This window comes from Pagrus major, chromosome 4, assembly GCF_040436345.1.
Source record: "Pagrus major chromosome 4, Pma_NU_1.0".
Taxonomy (NCBI): domain Eukaryota; kingdom Metazoa; phylum Chordata; class Actinopteri; order Spariformes; family Sparidae; genus Pagrus; species Pagrus major.
The window spans coordinates 37,362,845-37,380,875 of NC_133218.1; the positions used below are offsets into that span (position 1 = coordinate 37,362,845).

Here is an 18,031-nt window from a genome sequence, read left to right on the forward strand (position 1 = left end):
AAGCATTTTGTATCAAACTGAAAGTGTTTGTTCAAAGTTCACTCAACCAGTTTGAGACAAGTGATGGAATTTTAACAATCATCTGCTGTAAAAACAAAATCCACTCCGTCCGGTTCTGCAGGATGTTTTCGATACGTCTGTCTGGTTTTGCATTCAGGTTCCCAGCAAATATCTTCAGGCGTTCAAAGTTTGTTTGTCTTATTTCTGTTAATTGGTTCATTTAGGACCCAACGAGCAGCAGAAGAGTCAGACTCATAGATGAAACATTAGCATTTTATTTTGTTTTATATACACGGCATGATCAGAAATTAGTTTACATTTTTAATTTACAGCCAATACTGGTGTAAACAAACATTTAAAGTGACAGCAGCTTCACATCTATACTCCACATGTGTATCTTTAATATACGTTGCAGTTAGACGAGCAGTTCTGGTGAGGAATATATGTAATGGTGAAATTATATGATTGTTAAATGGTAAATGTGCAATATATCTACTTTCCATCTGAAGTCTTAATCACATAATAAACACAACTTTGTGTGGTTTGTGTCTGTGTGGTTTGTGAGTTCAATCAGTTAATTGTTAGAATTACTGGGCAGAATCTCAGCTCAGGTTGAGAATAATGATCTGCACTGATTGACAGGGACTGTAGATCTGGAGAAGACGGTTACATGAGTAAGTTGTTACCTAAATGGACTCAACTGAAAGCATTTACTGAAACTCAACGTAAGATCTTTTTAAAACATAACGAGAGGTTTTAATGTCTAGATCTAACCAAACTGCAACCGTTGTCCAACATTAAGTACAACCCAGAAGTAATAATATGTGACATGTTTGTCAGCGAGCTTTCATCTGAGAGTCTAACCGGATGTTGCATACGAATGATAACTTAATGTCACATGCAAAAATGATGCTAGAGGCTGTGAGGGTCTTAGTTTGAAGCTTCAGGCGACAGAGCTGCTGTGTTTGACGAGTTGGGAGTGAGAACGTGTTGGTTCGGTAGTTCTCTAAAGTAAAGACTTAAAGTAAGAACTCGTTACTTATTTTGAGGAGATTAGAGCCACCATGTGGTCATTTACAAAACACTTTCACTTATGGGTGTATGAACAAAGATAGATTCTTTATTTTTCCTGATTTCCTTCCTATAACGTGACCAGTGTCTATCCATAAAGGCCACGTAAAATCTCTCATACGCTTATAACCCAGTCTTCACCACACACACCACACGACAGACATTCGGTTTTTGTGTTTTTTATACACGCCTCCATGATGGTGATAGTCGAGGTTCTGGGTTGTCAGTCTGTCCGAGCGTCTGCCTATCTGTCTCATTCTTACGAACGTGATATCTCGAGAATGCCTTGAGGGAATTTCTTCAAATCTGGCACAACTGTCCACTTAAAGACAGACTTGGCCATTCCTCAGGTGAGATTGTGACAGATACTGAATCTAATCTTGGGTGTTCACCTTCAAACTGCACTGACTGTTGAGATTTGTGGAGTGAAAGTATAAAGTAGCAGGAAATGGAAATACTCAAGTTGAAGCCCCTCAAAATCCAGTTTATTTTGGCATTTTTATGATATTTAATATTTTTCTGAGTCATTTTCCTGATCCTTGTTTTGACTCATGCCTTGTTCTGATAATTTGACAGCACACATGCACGTTGGTTGATGATGTTGGCATGTGATAGTTGGATGACGCAATCAAAAAACACGCTCCACAATCAGCGATTGAAGCAAATGCAACATGTTCTTCACACGCCAGCATACCAGGTGAGGGAGAGCCAGGCTACAGCCATACTGGTAGCCTCAGTCTGGCTGTGGCCTGACTGAGGCACAAAAAGAGACACAACATTTCCACAAAGAGATACAAAACCACTTCAAAGAAACAGAGAACAACCACAGACACACAAAACCTCCAGAGTGATGCACAAAACCTCCACAAACGAACTCACAACCTCCACAATCTGACGCACTGCCGGCCTGCGCGAGGACGCACTTGGTGTGTTTCTCCATGTGTCTCCAATAGACTTCACCACAGTCTGGCACCAAGGCAAGATTCAGTGACGCAATAACCCTTCGTTCTTGTTTAGGTTTGGTTAGTTGTTGGCACAGAAACTACTGTGAGGTTTAGCAATAGATCTCTTAACCAAAGTGACTTAACTCACGTAAAAATATGTTACATACTGTCAGTAAGTTAGCATGTAATATAAAACATTACATCATTTAAAAACTCTTGATCGTCACAAATAGGACACAAACTCAAACAATAAAGTGACACGAGAGGAGTAACTGCAGCGTCAGAGCTCGTGACCAGGCTGCTCTGTTTCACACGCTCAGAGCGAAAACAGGTTGTGACTTTAATTACAGAAACAAGAACAACTGCTGCTTTGTTTCAGATAATCAGGACGTTTTTCACCAGGTCACAAATCCAAAACAAAGCTGTGTTCATTAGTTCATTATGGCAGACTGAGTGATGGAGAGATTTAATAACAGTGATGAAATATGATAAGTCTGCCGCACTTCCCTTCAGAATCATCTCAGGAAGGAAGAAACAATTTCCCATAGCAGCTGTAGCTGTCGGCCAAACCCAGGAACAAAACCCAGTGTCATGATACCTGACTGCTCTACCAACCCTGTCTGGGCCAAAACGATGTGTTGGCTTCTTTCCACGTCTTCTGTTGTTACTGGCTACAGTTTGAGGTCAAGACTGCAGAAAAGGTTACCCCTTAACCCTAACCCCAACCCCCCGTGATCGACAGAAAAATCAACGTGGCAGATTTTACAAAATTGCCCCTTTCCTTTAAAACTCTCCGTAAGAAATGTGAATTCTCTGTGCAGTGCCAGAAACAGGATGTGATAACTAAAAGCGGAAAAAGGTGTGAAAATGTCTCATAAATCAAACAAATCGAAATACAGAAGAGTTGTAACCCCGAAAGAAATCGGTAGAGGGCAATGAAAAACAGGACTCTCCCAGGAAAATCTTGAGGTTTGGCACGTGTGCAAGGTCACAACTTCATCAGCAGTAGAAGTAATTTGATGATATAGCCTGAACAAGGTTTCTTTGTCTCACAGTGATTTGAGATTCCTGCTCTTCCACATGCTTTTCGCTTTGCAACACATTAATCTCACAGGTGTTGACAGACAGGAAATAATAATGTTGTGCACACTTCACACGAGGCACCATAATGTAGTGCTTCATGCGACAGTAACAGGGAGTTTTGGGTTAAATTTGGCTATCAATAATAATTAATGATTATCAGTGATAATTATTAATTCTGATTAATAATAAGATCCAATTTACATTAGATCACCTCGGGGCACCAAAAAAAAGAGCCAATTCACCAAATCAGTCTCAGAAAAAGTATTAAACTGTTTGAAACTCTGATTAATAATTAACTTAATAACTACAACCAAAATGACCATAACAGCTGTGATGGTTGAAGGATTTTGGAGCTCTTGACAGAGTCGAGGTCGACAACATTCACTCTTGTACAATATTAAATAGACAGCATGAAGGTTCAAAAATCTTTTATTTAACACAAAGATGAGAACACACTAACTAACATGTACTGTATACAGGTGTGTGTGTGTGTGTGTGTGTGTGTGTGTGTGTGTGTGTGTGTGTATGTGTGTGTGTGTGTGGCAGAACAAAGAAACGACGGTGGTGCTCACTGATATCACATGTGGGTGTGATATGCTCCAGGCTGAAGGAGTGTGTGTGTGTGTGTGTGTGAGACGTGATGCCAGGTTATAGAAGATGGTTAGTTGCATGCAATGATCCTGAGTCTGTGTGAAGCATCATTCAACTAACGTCGAATTCGCCGTGTAGCAAAGCAAACTACCAATAACCTGACCGTAGATCACAATAACACCGAACAGTGAACACATAGATTGAACACATGTGCATCACATCAACCAGAGTTAAACGGTCCTGTGCTTAGCCGTGCTATGCTATGCTGTGTGCTATCCAGGCCCAGTTCAACGTTACCAGTCTTTGAAGAAAAGGTGCTGGTGGTTCCTTGGCAGATGAGCCACGCAGGAGAAGGTTGTAATCCCAATGTTGAACAATGCTGTTCTTGCTGTGGAGGGTGGAGGAACCTGGTCGCTCCTTTCCTTTGCAGGGACAGCAGCTCGGTGCTAACTGGCTTGGTGTTCCTCAGATTGTGGAGTGAGCTGGCAGCTTTGCGTCACAGCTGCTGGCGCTAACTGATCTGGAATACGAGCCGGACCTCGTGTCGCTGCAGGGAGGAGAAGTTCTTTGGGCCTGCTAGGAATGTAGCTTGCAGCTCCCAGCAGCTGTTGGGCCCAGAAGAGTCCAGGAGAAGCGAACTTGAGGGTAGGCAGCCCCGTGAGGAGAGAAGCACATGGGGAAGAGAGAAGAGAGAATAAAGGAAGGAGCTGGAGTTTTGACGGTCTGGTCAGAGGGGGGTCTGTCACCCTGACCAATACTAGCTCAAAGCTGAATTTGCACCTCGGTGTGAAGACTGGAGAATTCTGGGAAACTGAGTTCAGTTCAGAGGCCATTTTGAAATCCACAGTGAACGACTTCATCTGTGGGTCCCAACAATAAGAACTTCGCCGTGCAGAGCTGTTCCAGCTCCAACTTGCTTTGAGCACCTGAAGAAATCATTTCTATCTCTAATGTTTCAGGTTCAAAATATTTCTTACACCACAATATGATATATACTCCATATCTCTTATAATATAATGGAATTCTTTAGTTTTGTTTTACCTAACAATCACAATGATTCACTATTTTACTATTTTACAATGATTTAGTATTTTGCATTTGGTAACGTGATACCATCGTTTAACAGCTGCACATAATTCGAATTGAAACTCATTTTAGTTTCCAAAAAGAAACCCTCCCTCTGAATGCTGCCTTTCTTTTCCCTGGAGGCTGATGTTAATTTATTCACTTAAAGTCTGACTCGGCTGCAAATTATTTAATTACAGGAACGAACAACAATGCATGACAAGGAACATTTAGCTCAAGTGGTTTTCCTCGCCCCTTTTACCACTTTACATATCACATACACTGCATTTTATTTGATTAAACTGATGGACTCTGACAGAACGAGAATTACGTGTTTTCCTGTAATGTGACTGCGTGACTGCGTTATATAATTTACAGCCTGATGATGACGGCTGACTGACTCCTTATCAATAACCCCCGTAAATTCCTCCTCCTCCACCAAAGGTATGATTGTAGATAATAATACATTTCCTCATTGACACACTAATCTCATATCTTCAGATCAACATTGAGCTGCATCACCTGTCCTCGACAACGAGCTGTTTCCCAGAACTTACATCTTCATGTGTCAAGAATGTGACAAGTAAGAATGTCAGTAAGGCACTGATTTACTGGAAGATGGATCTGAAAGTAGTTCATCAGTGAAAAGATTTTTACAGTAGCTGCTGCGTGACATCAGTAAGACGTTGTCACATTGATAGCCTCTCAGCCGTGACTGAAAAGTACTGCGGTTGATCGGCAGGTGTTTTTTTAATCTAACAGGTGTAGGCGCCATGGTCATGGCCACTGGGTGTGTCCGCCAAGTTACCAACCCAATGTACCGTGGGTGTTTCACAAAGAAGCAAACATACTTACTAGGGCATCAAGCGCTGGAAGAACAAATGATCTTTGTTATTATTCAAGACAGGTTTACGTAACGAAATGAAAGTTTGTAAACATTTACATAAACACGTAGTGCATTTTTTAAATTTGAGCCAAGGTGAATGTAAATAGAAGCAACAGGATGGTGATGATAATAAGGTCGGCATCTTCACGTTTAAAGTTCGACATCAGGAAAACACTGTCCATCAACTTTGACTGCGTGTAGGCAGAACACATCAATGACCAGGCTCGATTAGCATGGCTATTATCGTGGATCTCTCTTCCTCTCCTCCCTAGGGTGGTGCAGCCGGTGTAATGGATCATGATGTGCCCTGAAGAGGGTTACATGTCATCCTCCGACACCCTTTTCCCCTGTTTGTACTATCTACAGTCAAACAGAGGCACAGGCCATAAAATATTCTTAAACGATGATCTTTAGATGAAGGACATTTGTGGTTGTTTGCCACAAGATAAAAAACAACCACAACCCCATCTGCAGCTTGAAGTTCTCTTGAAGGTATTGTGCAGGATTTTCCTAAAAACTATGTCTTCACTTATACACAAATAATCCTTCTCAATCATCAAACTGTTGTTAAATACTGATATGAAGGAACCGTAAGAAGTGCACTCAACTGTACGGTAACTTTGTCTACGTGAGATACATGAACCTAATACAATAATCATCCTGAGAGTGAGTCACAGTTCCAGTTCTTTACACAATAACAGCACTCAGTTGATGAATGCTGATACTTCCACACATGATGATTTCATCACCTCCTCTTTCCCATCACAGTAGTAATGTAACACTGTATTGTTAGAGGCCAACATGACTAACAGCTCTCCGTGGATCAATAAGTTCAGTTTTTCCTTGATGATCAGCATTTCTGCATGTTGACTGGTCAAACAGGCCACTCATCATGTTTCTTTTGAAACTGATGTAATTTACCAAGTAAATGTGTTTCCTTGGCTTGTGATAGCCTGACAGTAACTTGCCAAAACTTTATTTCCGTGTCAAAAAGTACATACGAACCATTGTTTGTCCACAGTGAGCAGACAGGAGGAGGCAGCACCTGGAGAACCATGGCTGCTGTCATGCTGCTGCTGCTGCAACTGCTGGTTCTGGTCTCAAGTGCGTCTCTGTGTGTCATTTCTGCATTAAAACGCCTTAAAATGACGAGAATGTTCAAACCCTGAGAAATATGCATGGAGGATGCAGAGAAGAAAATTGCATATAAAACGTAATAACTTTTTTTGCTAGAGGAAGCATGTAAATGTTATACCGATCGAAGCTGTAGAACTGCAGGAACTGTGAGTCATGTTACATCATCTACGAGAAGAATGAATACTCATCCTCCCAGAAGTAACTTGTAATTAATGTGATAGTTGTGTTTAATAAATAAGGGAAAACTGAAAACTGCTCAGGCTCCATTACATGTCGCCTAATGAACAACTAGGGGGTTAACGCTCACTTGTTCTGTTTATCTGGGACGTGACTGCCGAGACTGAGGATAAAGATGATTTACTTGATGACTTGTTAAACCTGCAGGTGCAAAGAAGGAGGAGCACAAACTGAGAATGTTTCTCGAAACTTGGCTTCACTTAAAAGAAGAGTACATTCTTCAGATTCAGGTGGTGACTTCTCAGCAGCAGCCCTGTGCATGAGAACAGAATATAATCAGTCTTCAAAATCTTGATCAGAGATTATGATTATGATTCAGTAAAATAACAACAGCAGGGCGTCTTCAGTGGAATGAGATGCACTTGTTGACACTTTCTGCATGTCTTTGTTGGTACCCAGGTGTGCTCCAAACACTGGTTACTTAAACTAACTAGAATTGTATAATACTGACACTTGTATCATTAGTGTGCACCTTTATTCTCATGTCCACTACTGTCCCGTCTGAAATATCTTAACTATTGGATGGATTGCCATTGCCATCCATCCAATAGCCGAGGACACTGCGGATGTCTTGACCTGCCACCAGCAGGTCAGAGTTTTCAGTTATCCGGTGAAATATTCTATGTGATGCATTGGAAAAAACACTGGCACCAGTGGTGTTGCCCCAATAATTCATCCTAATGATTTCGGTGATACGCTGCCACCATTAGATTACAATTTGAGGTTGGGAATGGATGAAATAATTGAATTAATTAATGTCTCATCAACTCCTGGATGGATTACCTGCAATTTGGTGCAAGCATTCATGTTCCCCTCAGGATTAATTACAATCACCTGAGCCAAAAGCTAAAAACTGGTCAAATAAGAAAACAACAATTATAATCTACTTATTGGCTGGTGACACCCCGACTCAATGATCTTCAGATTTTTTATCTGGTGCCACCATTAGAGGGACGAAGGAAAGGAAAGGAAAGGAAAGGAAAGGAAAGGAAAGGAAAGGAAGAGGAAACAAGGGGGGGATAAGATGAAAGGAAAGCAGAGGAAACAAGAGGAGAGAAAAGGAGGGATGAAGGAAAGGAGAGGAAATGAGAGGGAAGGAAAGGAAAACAGTGGAGAGGAAACAAGGGGGGAGAAGAGGAGGGGAGAGATGGGAGGAAAGGAAAGGAAACGAGATGAGAAAGGAGGAGCGACAAGGAGGGACGAAAGAAGGGAAAGGAAAGGAAAGGAAAGGAAAGGAAAGGAAAGGAAAGGAAAAGAGAGGAGAGGAAACAAGGGGGGAGAAGAGGAGGAGAGGAGATCGGAGGAAAGGAAAGCAAAAGAAAGGAAACAAGAAGAGATAAAAGGAGGGACGAAGGAAAGGAAAGGAAAAGAGAGGAAAGGGAAAGAGTTAAGAGGAAACGAGTGGGAGGAGAGGGGAAGGAAAGGAAACAAGGAGGGGTAGCGGGGTAAGTTGTGTGGAGGGCAAAAAGAGCTAAAAGCCTCCTTCTTTTTCAACACAACTGACGTTATGACTGCTGATTCAAAAAATGGAAATACATTACAAATTAATACTAGAATGGCCCTCAGTAGAGCGCATACCTCCGCCAAGGCCCAACAGTGCCCTTTAATTCCAAAAAGCCTAATCTAACATCGAACTCAGTCACCATGTATCAGACTGTACCAGCCACCTAAATACGCCTGATTCATCTCATCAAGATCCACGGATTATTCCCCGAGAAATTAACGAACACGTCAAAAAACGTCATATCAGAAAATGTGACAGAAAGTGAGAAACAAATCCTGGATCTGACCTTTTATCAGGAACCGCACCAAAGTTAGTGAAGTCTATTCTGGGCCGAGACTCATCCTCCATCCAAGTTTAGTGGAAATCTGTTTGGTAGTTTTTGTTTCATCCTGCTGACAAACCAACCAACAAACAAACAGGTACAGGTGACACACGTGAAAACAAAATAATAATCCTTTAGGCTTTTATGGAAAAATGGCAATTTGTTGGAAGATCAGATTGTTGGAATGAACTTTGTGAACCAGAAATAATTAAAAGTTAAATACATACAGTATATGTTTAATTTTTCATTCAAAGGTGATTCTGGATTCTGGAGGAAGACAGTTGTTTGTTGAGTCTCATTCCCAGGTTGGCGGGTCACCAACCCAAAATGTTTGATGAGTTCGACATAATTGCAGCAGGGCATCTGAAATATCTGTTCCACCCATTCTCCAATGTGTTTTCGTGTTGAAAGAACATTAGAGCATTGCTGAAAGACAGCCGAGGTCTTTGATGGGACAGGGGGGTAGAACTAGTTCTACTTCATGCTTCAGACTTTCAGCAAATGATGTAGACAAGTCATCGACAAGCGTCTTCGTTTCCTCATAGCAGAACATTTAAGATTCAGCTCACGTTGAAGTTGGGGTAATCAGAAAGATGGCTTCTCTCACGCTGCTGCTGCATCTGCTGCTCATGGTCTCCGCTGCATCAGCATGGTCCAGGTCCAGGACCAGGACTGACCCAAACATGAAGAGGTTCTTTGGTGGTTCGCTCACTGTCGCTGCAAAAGGGAGGAATTCAGACGGGACTTATGAGGTAAGTTCAACTTTGGGTGTCATCTCATCAGAGGGTGTCCTGATGAACTGATATTTTCATTGTCAGGGAAAAAATAAAAATCCTACAAATAAAGAAAATAGAGAAAATATATACATTTTAGATGTTAATGTCCGGATGTCACTTTTACAGCTCAACCAGGACACAACTGTAAACGTGTGTGTGTTTACAGGCATTATTTACTTTATTTTCCTTACTTATTTTATTGTATTTATCTAGTAACATTTTTTTCAATTTGATCTGTTATTATTATTATTATCATTACAGCATTTAAATATATTTTATTGTCATATTTATTTCCGTTTTTGTCTTTTTAATTTTGTCTACATTTTCTTCTATACTCCGTCCAATTATTGGCTTGTCAGTGACATGAGAACCACTTTGAGACGTTCTCCTCATCCATGAATCTTTGCTTGACTGGGCCTTAAATATCATGAAAGAAGTCAGTCTGATCACGACAAGATGAATGTCAATTCAAAGTTTGGTTTCAAAATGAGATATCGAACACACGCTGTTTTCTTCTGGCTTTAGAGTTCAACAGATTTTGTTGGAGTTGTCACATGATGATCTTTACATGATTCTTTGCAGGTGGAACTTCGTGACAAGCAAACCGTACGTGATTGCTTTGTGAATCACTACACGTGTTACTTTAATTGTGGGTCTCAGACGTCCTCTAGCGTCACACGAATTGCCGTAAATTCGTATAGTTTCCGCTGGTGCCAACATGAGGTGGTGACAAAAAGAAAACTACCCAGCAACCTACCCTTTTTGATCAGGTGAGCAAAATCCACCTCAGTATTTGATTTTGAAATACATTCTGTAATTACATTTCTTGAAAACTTGACGATATCTACCAAGTTTTATGATGATTGGACCAATGGTTCTTCAATTATTTGCTAATTCCCTTTGTGAGGAAAAGGCCGTCCAACTACACTTTTTTTTGGCCGGGCAGTATAGTTCTGAACTCCATCCTGTGTTCAGACCTTGTTACTGTGCCATTGAAGAGATAACATTTTAAATATTGACAGACTGTCCTCATTTTTCAAATATTTATTCAAACAGATACCCCTCTCGGGTCACTAGTACCACTGGTGAGGGCTACTGGGTAGCCAACGCCAGAACCTCAGCAGGTATCTGGAGAATGATGGCAAGTATTGACCTGGGAACCCGATCTGATACTGGTAAATCCAACAGACCTCCAGTCACTACCATGCTGCCTATTCTCAGGTAACGACCACCACTCCCTCTTTTGTTTTTAATGGTTGCTGGTTTGTTGCATCGCTCCGATGTCTACAATACGTTGTTTATCATTTGGTCGTGATGTAACAGGATAAATACACTCCAGTCAGTCAGCAGACACAGCTGCTACTGCTGTAGCAACGTTATTTTAGATCACACTACCTTCTCGGCATGACCCGCTCTACTCTGCCTCTGATTAGCTACATCCTGCTTGTTAAGTAATGTGCATGTGCAACTCAGAGGCACAATGTCTCACTCTGTAGCTAAAACAGAGTGTTCGAGACACAGCGTGAAAAGGGAAGCTGTAGCAATGCACCGTATGAGAAAAATAATGTGTTTTTTGATATATATGACCTCTTGAAATTATACAATTAAAATCTCAAACATGAAACTGCAATCTTAATTTAATTACATTTCCACACCTTTCAAACTGATACTGATGTGAATCCACTTCTGCTACTAAACTAGTTAACTAACTACGTTGTATTTCATCAGAAGCAAACTGTCCCTAAATTCGGTGGATTTGTATGTTACAGAGTATCCCTGAACTGCCCTCGATCATTCAATCTGAACATGTTTGACCCTGATGGTGACCAAGTCAGATGCAGGTTAGCAGCAAGTTCCAGTGCCTATGAGTGTGGGCTGTGTGGTCTGATGACAGGTTTCTCTTTCGATCAGGTAAGGAGGAACTTTTCTTATTTTGAGGTGGAAGCTATATCACATTATTATTTCCTTAACTTTAGGCAATTCATCAAATAAAGAGGTTTACCTAATTGTAGTGAACACTAGAGAACACTGGGATATAAATGGGACTGAAACCAAGGATGCTAATTAAACTATGCAAAAAACAGTTTGCGCCACTGTTACTTTTTAAAGTAATAATAAACTAAACATGAAGTGCGGTGATTGGGTATTGAAGAGCAACTGATTTAAAGGCCACAGCTTTCACCTCCATGGAGTGATTTGGTGCATTTTCAGTGGTGTTACTGGGAAACTGGGCACTGCAGCATTGCCAATATGTGCTGCCCTCCCTTCGACACACTGGAGTAGCTCCAGTCTCTTCGCCTGTATGTCGCGCAGTAGCTTTCATCATTGATAGGCTGTTACCTGTAGCGTGCATCCATTCAGAAGCAGCTGTTGTCATTTATACTGCGTGATGAAAATATTTTTCCTTTTTGTCAGAATTCCTGCACATTAAAGTATACAAGAGCAACTACAACTGGGTACTTTCCCATTGAGCTCGTGGTGGAGGACTTTCCCAACAGAAACATTACGCTGTCCTACTCTGATGGATCGTACACATCGAAGGGCCCCCTGTCTGTGGGAAGGAGTAAACGTCAAAGCCCACTCACCACCACAACTGTGCCAACGACCACGGCGCGTTTCCGAAGCTCAATTGCTCCTTTGAGCAAGCTCCCCCTGCAGTTCTCTGTTTTTGGTTAGATTTATTTTTTTTAAATCTTAACAACATTGATTTAAATGTAAACATTTTTATCAATTACTCAACGTCCGTCACTTCTGTCGTCTGATTTTCAGTGGACAGTTCTGCCCCTTCATGCATTGACGGTGATTACTTTCCCATTTTCTTGGCACCAACTCCAATTAATGGAGCAAATCTTCCGGCGTTTGTCAACCAGACCCTCAGCATCAAAGTCAGATCCAGAGCACAAAACGCCACGTAAGGAAACGTTGTGTTTAAATCATTCTGTAATGACATTACACGGGTGTAAATTCTCCTGTTGGGTTTTATTTTGCAATCATGACCTACTTTCTGTAACTTAACACAGATTCATTTGTCACAAACTTATCCAGAGAATATTTGTTATATTTAATTATAATGCTGTTGAAGAATAATGTTCCCCATTGCTAAATAATGACAGCATTGTTTCTCTTGTAGGATTCAAGGCCTGATTGTCACTGGACCAAAGGGAATTTCATATCGAAGACTCTCCGTAGAGGAATATGTCATAAAATGGAAACCAACTGAAAATGAATTGAATCATCATTTCCCTATTTGCTTCTTTTCTGACGCAAAGGACAGGTGAGTTTTAAATGAATCATTTGGTTTGACTACGTGGGCTCCAAGTTAAATATGGAAACTTACAACATTTAACAACAAATCCAGATTTTTACTATATTTTATTATATATATTTGTTATATTTCAGACACAACAGAGGCTATCAATCAGAGCCACGCTGTGTGACTGTTGATGTTGGACACCATGGTTAGTAGACGACATTTATTTATTAGACAAAAGTCATTTTTCTATAACGTCCCTGACTGCATCATCACAATGACACAAATAAAGGTCACATGTCTCACACTATATTTAGACGCCACCGTGACATGCAATGAAACAACAATGAAGGTAGAGGTGGAGAAGACCTACCTCATCAGACGCTTCGAGGACGACTTGCATCTGAACGACTTCCGGGATTCTTCCTGCAACCTGACAACGCGGTCCAACTCAACCCACCTGGTGGCCTTCATGTCGCTGAACACATGTGGAACCCTGATCGAGGTAAAGCACGTAGAAACTGTTCAACGCCTTTAATTCAATGCCCACATCTGCGTTGTCTTCAGCCATTCAAACATTGACTGTTACTGGCAACTAGATCTGTTCCGATACCAGTTTTTCCTTCCCGATACCGATTTTGATACCTGGGCTTTGTACCCATCCGATAACAGCTGTATACACTTCTAACCCTGTATGGATGTGATCTGATTGCTATCATTGTTCTTTCTTTTATTATCTATTTTGACAGTCAGTCATAACCAAAAAAGAACAAATAAAGAAATCTCGGATAAATAACAATTCCTTTAAAAACTTTAAACCCACATTTTCGATGACCGACGGCGGCTGGTCGTCCAGGACAATAAACTTGACAAACTTCGCCTTGGTGAAGTCGTCGTGCTCTTTCATGTGATGCATCTTCAAATGCTTTACAAGGTTGCTGGTGTTGAAATTGGCAACACTCGTGCCCAACCCCTCGAAATGACAGCCTTGCATACTGAACATGTGGCCGTTTTACTGGTGGGGTTATCCAGAGTCCAAATGTAATTCTGTTTCATTTTCAGGAGGATGACAACAACATCATCTTCAAGAACGAGATCACTTCTGCTGACACAAATGGAGTCATTTCAAGGCAACATGACGTCGAGATCGCCTTCTCGTGTGTCTACCCCAAGCGAACCAACCTGACCCTGGGATTCACGCACAAGAACCCGTACGCCTTCACAGAGAAGGGCTTCGGTGCTTTCACCTTCCAGTTTGAATTCTTTGAGAGCGAGCGGTTCAGAAGACAAGTTTCCAGCAGCACTTACCCGGTGGAGGTGTACCTCAAACAGATGATGTTCATGCAGATCGAGGCGACCACCTCCATCCCCAACACAGAGCTGTTTGTGGAGTCCTGCAGGGCCACGCCCTTTGACAATCCCAACTCTCGTATCAGCTACACCATCATCCAAAATGGGTATGTGTGCGCAATGAAAAGGCTTATTAGCTGATGATTGTATGAATTCTTCTATTCTGCCTCTGTTTCTCTTATAAATTGTAACTGCATCACGTTGCAGGTGTGTGAAGGACAACACAGTGCAGATCTACCCCAGCTCCAGCGCTCAATTCAGATTTGGAATGGAGGCTTTTGAGTTCATCGGTGCTCATGAACAGGTGAGGTCACTTTGTAAATCACAGATGTTTCCTATTATAAATTTTAAGTAGTTCCCACCACCTAAAATGTCAGAATTTGTTGGAAGTAACATGTTTATTATATATATATATTTTTTTTAAACACAGAAGAGACAGTTCCTCTCTGTCTTTCCAATAACTTTTTACAGCTGAGTCTGACTTCACGTCTTCTTGCCTGCAGGTGTACATCACCTGCTCAGTCATCCTGTGTGAGTCCGGCGTTTCTGGAACCAGGTGCTCTCAGGGATGCGTCAGATCCACCTCAGGGAACAGCCGCCGCAAAAGAGAAGCTGTGGCCGAGACTTCAAGCCACTCCATTTCCCAGGGTCCTTTGCACCTGGTTAAAACTTCTGACAGCCAAGGTCAGCGTGCACGTCCACACAGCTGCCAGTTCATTAGATACTCCTGCTGCAGATGAGACAGTCCTGCAATAATCTGAACCTTCATGAAGGAGAAAGAGCTTTGACTGTATAGTTTCCATATTTAACTTGGAGCCCATGTAGTCAAACCAAATTATTAATTAAAAACTCACCTGTCCTTTGCTTCAGAAATAAAGCAAATAGGGAATATTCAATTCATTTTAAGTTGGCTTCCATTTTATGACATATTCCTCTGTGGAGATTCTTCGATATGAAATTCCTTTTTGGTTCGGTGACAATCAGGCCATGAATCCTACAAGAGAAACAATGCTCTCATTATTTAGCAACATTATTCTTCAACAGCATTATAATTAAATGACGTTAAATACAACAAATATTCTCTGGATGAGTTTGTGACAAATGAATCTGTGTCGAGGTTAGTAGTCAGTAGTTTGTGTTACTATTGAGTTGTGTTACGTTGTTACTCTACCTGAATTTTTTTTGTTTCACCATCAGGTCCGAGCCTGAACCTGGGCATGAACATCGTCTTCGTTGTCGGCTGCCTCCTGGCATGCGGCGTGGTGATCTACCGGTCGAGGAGGTCCAACGCTAAATACCAACCGCTGCCAACCTCTGACATGGACTGAAGACAGAGAAGCCATTTTGATTCGCAGAGCTGATGATTAGAAAGATTCTCCGCTACGGTCTGTGTGTTTCTGTCTCTTTTGAGGGGTTTTATTGATGGTTTGAATCATTGTCACGCAGTCCAAAATTTGAAAAAGTTAGAGGTTGCTTTCATCGGTTGAGACAATATGAAGCACATAGTGTGTGGATGAGTCTGTACAGAGGTTACTCAGCACTTCAGCTGCTCTGAAAACTGGAAAAAGATAATTCACCGTTGACAATGAATATCTACAAATGTGTTTTTAATATTACTTGCAGAGGTTTGAGGGAAACATTTTAGTCACTTGATATGAATTTGAGTATACTGATTATATATTTTTAGGGTAAGGCTAAACACATGGCTAATATACACTGTATTCTCTTCACTTAAAGGTCATGTCAGTAACATTTTTTAAAAATAGCACATCTGTAGAAGCTCGTTGAAAGGTGCAGGGTAAAAGTCAACAATATTATGATTTTAAATGTTTGTCAGGTCAATAATGATAGTTTTGTTTATCTCTGTGTCAGAATTCTTACGGTTGTTTCCAGCTTCTAACGGTTTGTCAGCCAGTAGTGTAACGGCGTTGGTATCACGTGGGAACTGTGTTTCGTCAGCGATCAAGAGTCTTAGGAGTTGCCAGTTTGTGGAAGAAGAACACACACATCCTACAGTATGCGCTCAGTGCACCATACTGCCTCATGCTAGCGTTAGCATCATTGGCTAACGTTTGCACAAACTGGCAGCCACTCGAGGGGGCAGATGATTCGAACAACAGTGGTGTTGTAACATGATGCAATTGAAGGGGGAGATGGACTGGCTCATTTGATGGCTGAATGTTACAATAACATATTTAATGACAAAGTTTGTTCACATTTGTTTGTAGAGCTGCAACAATTAGTCGACCGAATGAAAATAAATTGGGAACTTTAACATGTTTCTTGTGTTTTTTTCCTTTTTGTTTCTTGTATTTTGGACTTTTTGGATTACAGTTGACTTTATTAAAGCTCGTCTTTCGTCCTCTTACTTGCCTTTGTGTGTGTGCATTTGGGTCCTATTTTCTGAAAATATAAGAATATTATATAACAATTTATAACCATTACAACAATCAACCACTGCCCTCACTGCTATATCAAAAAATCCTGAAAACCACGGTCCAATTATAAACTATCAATTCAACCAACAAACAAAACAAAACAAAAAAAATGCAATTTGCAGCCTCATCTTAAAAACCAGATCAGTGAGCTGAATGAGCTCTCAGACAGGAAGTCTTGCTGACATAAACTCAGTCACTAAAATGGCTTTTTTGGATTCAAAGCGCCACTGAGCAGCTTTCATAGGAATGAACGGGGCGCCGCCTCCAACGCTGTGTCCAGGTTTAAATTAAACATCCCTGATTTCTAAGCTAACATTAGCTACTGCTGCTCTCTGTTAGAGAGAGGCACTGAGACGAGGCACTCGAAAACATTCATAAAGTCACATCCTCTGGACGGTCGTGGAAAATCCGACCCGAGTCCTTCACAAAGAAATCCACAGTCCAGCAGCAATGAACAACTTCACCTAATCGTCCACAGGCTCGTATAGTCAACCGAGTAAGATGGGGACGGTCTCATTTTCCACCTCACGTTACTAAAACTAAAAACTGAACTAGAATTACACTCAGGAGAGCACATAATGTTGTCCATTCTGGACCGAGACCCATCCTCCATCCTCCTCCTCCATTGTGTAATCCTGCTGACAAACCAACAAACAAAACACAAAACGAACACGCATGAAAACATATGACTCTGATGAAGGTAATTACATAAATGTATTAAAATTATTATTAAATTCTTGAAGTTACTAAGAGGACAAACTGGTCTGATGAGTGTGTTTGTTGTTCTTGTATTTTTCCTGGCAACAGATAAAACTTCTGAATAGGTGAGAACATTTGACAGTCATGGGTGTGTGTTTGTGTTCAGCCAAACCTCAGTGGCCCTGCCTTTTAATCCGATCAGAGATCTCACCTGCTGCAGCATTGTCTGCAAAAGCTGGCCTTTGTTGCAGCTAACAATTACATCCTGACCTGCTTCTAAGTTGGCCTGGTTCTGTTTATCTGGGTAACCTTGCAAACAAACAAAGGATGTGTGGGTTGCTGTTTGTATACGTGCCATTTAAAGGTGTGGGAAGCGACTCTGGAGAATGCTTCAGACACTTTGGGCTGGCAGGCCACCAGGGTTGTTCAAAATGGCAAGTTAGTGGCCAAAGGTAGAAGGAGTCAAGAAAACCTAGCACATGAATTATCCACCACAGTCCCCTCCTACTTTTACCACCTCGCGGTTGTGGAGCGTACAGAACCCTTCTTTGCAGAAGTCGACGTCTTTGACCTCCATTAAGTTGTCCACAGCAGCGATAACCTCATCATCATTGTCAAAAGGCCGAACACTGAGTTGTTCATCTCTGGGAACAGACGACCAAATTATGTAAACAACCC

At 41.3% G+C, this 18,031-nt stretch overlaps 1 protein-coding gene across 1 annotated transcript; it reads left to right on the forward strand.

Annotated features, from left to right (window-relative positions):
• The first annotated feature begins 9,433 nt into the window (after positions 1–9,433).
• LOC140994308 (CUB and zona pellucida-like domain-containing protein 1) lies at positions 9,434–15,544 on the forward strand. Its single transcript, XM_073463879.1, has 9 exons — positions 9,434–9,592; positions 10,277–10,386; positions 10,673–10,837; positions 12,886–12,890; positions 13,184–13,371; positions 13,929–14,323; positions 14,424–14,520; positions 14,720–14,906; positions 15,414–15,544. The coding sequence occupies exons 1-9, from the start codon at positions 9,434–9,436 to the stop codon at positions 15,542–15,544; spliced, it is 1,437 nt and encodes a 478-aa protein (XP_073319980.1).
• The last annotated feature ends 2,487 nt before the right edge of the window (positions 15,545–18,031 follow it).

Bases quoted from the DNA above. Each gene is read 5' to 3' on its own strand.
- LOC140994308 (XM_073463879.1), top strand. From the start codon at position 9,434: ATGGCTTCTCTCACGCTGCTGCTGCATCTGCTGCTCATGGTCTCCGCT. The intron at 10,387-10,672 runs GTGAGCAAAATC...TTATTCAAACAG, and splicing joins AACCTACCCTTTTTGATCAG to ATACCCCTCTCGGGTCACTA. The intron at 14,324-14,423 runs GTATGTGTGCGC...ATCACGTTGCAG, and splicing joins TACACCATCATCCAAAATGG to GTGTGTGAAGGACAACACAG.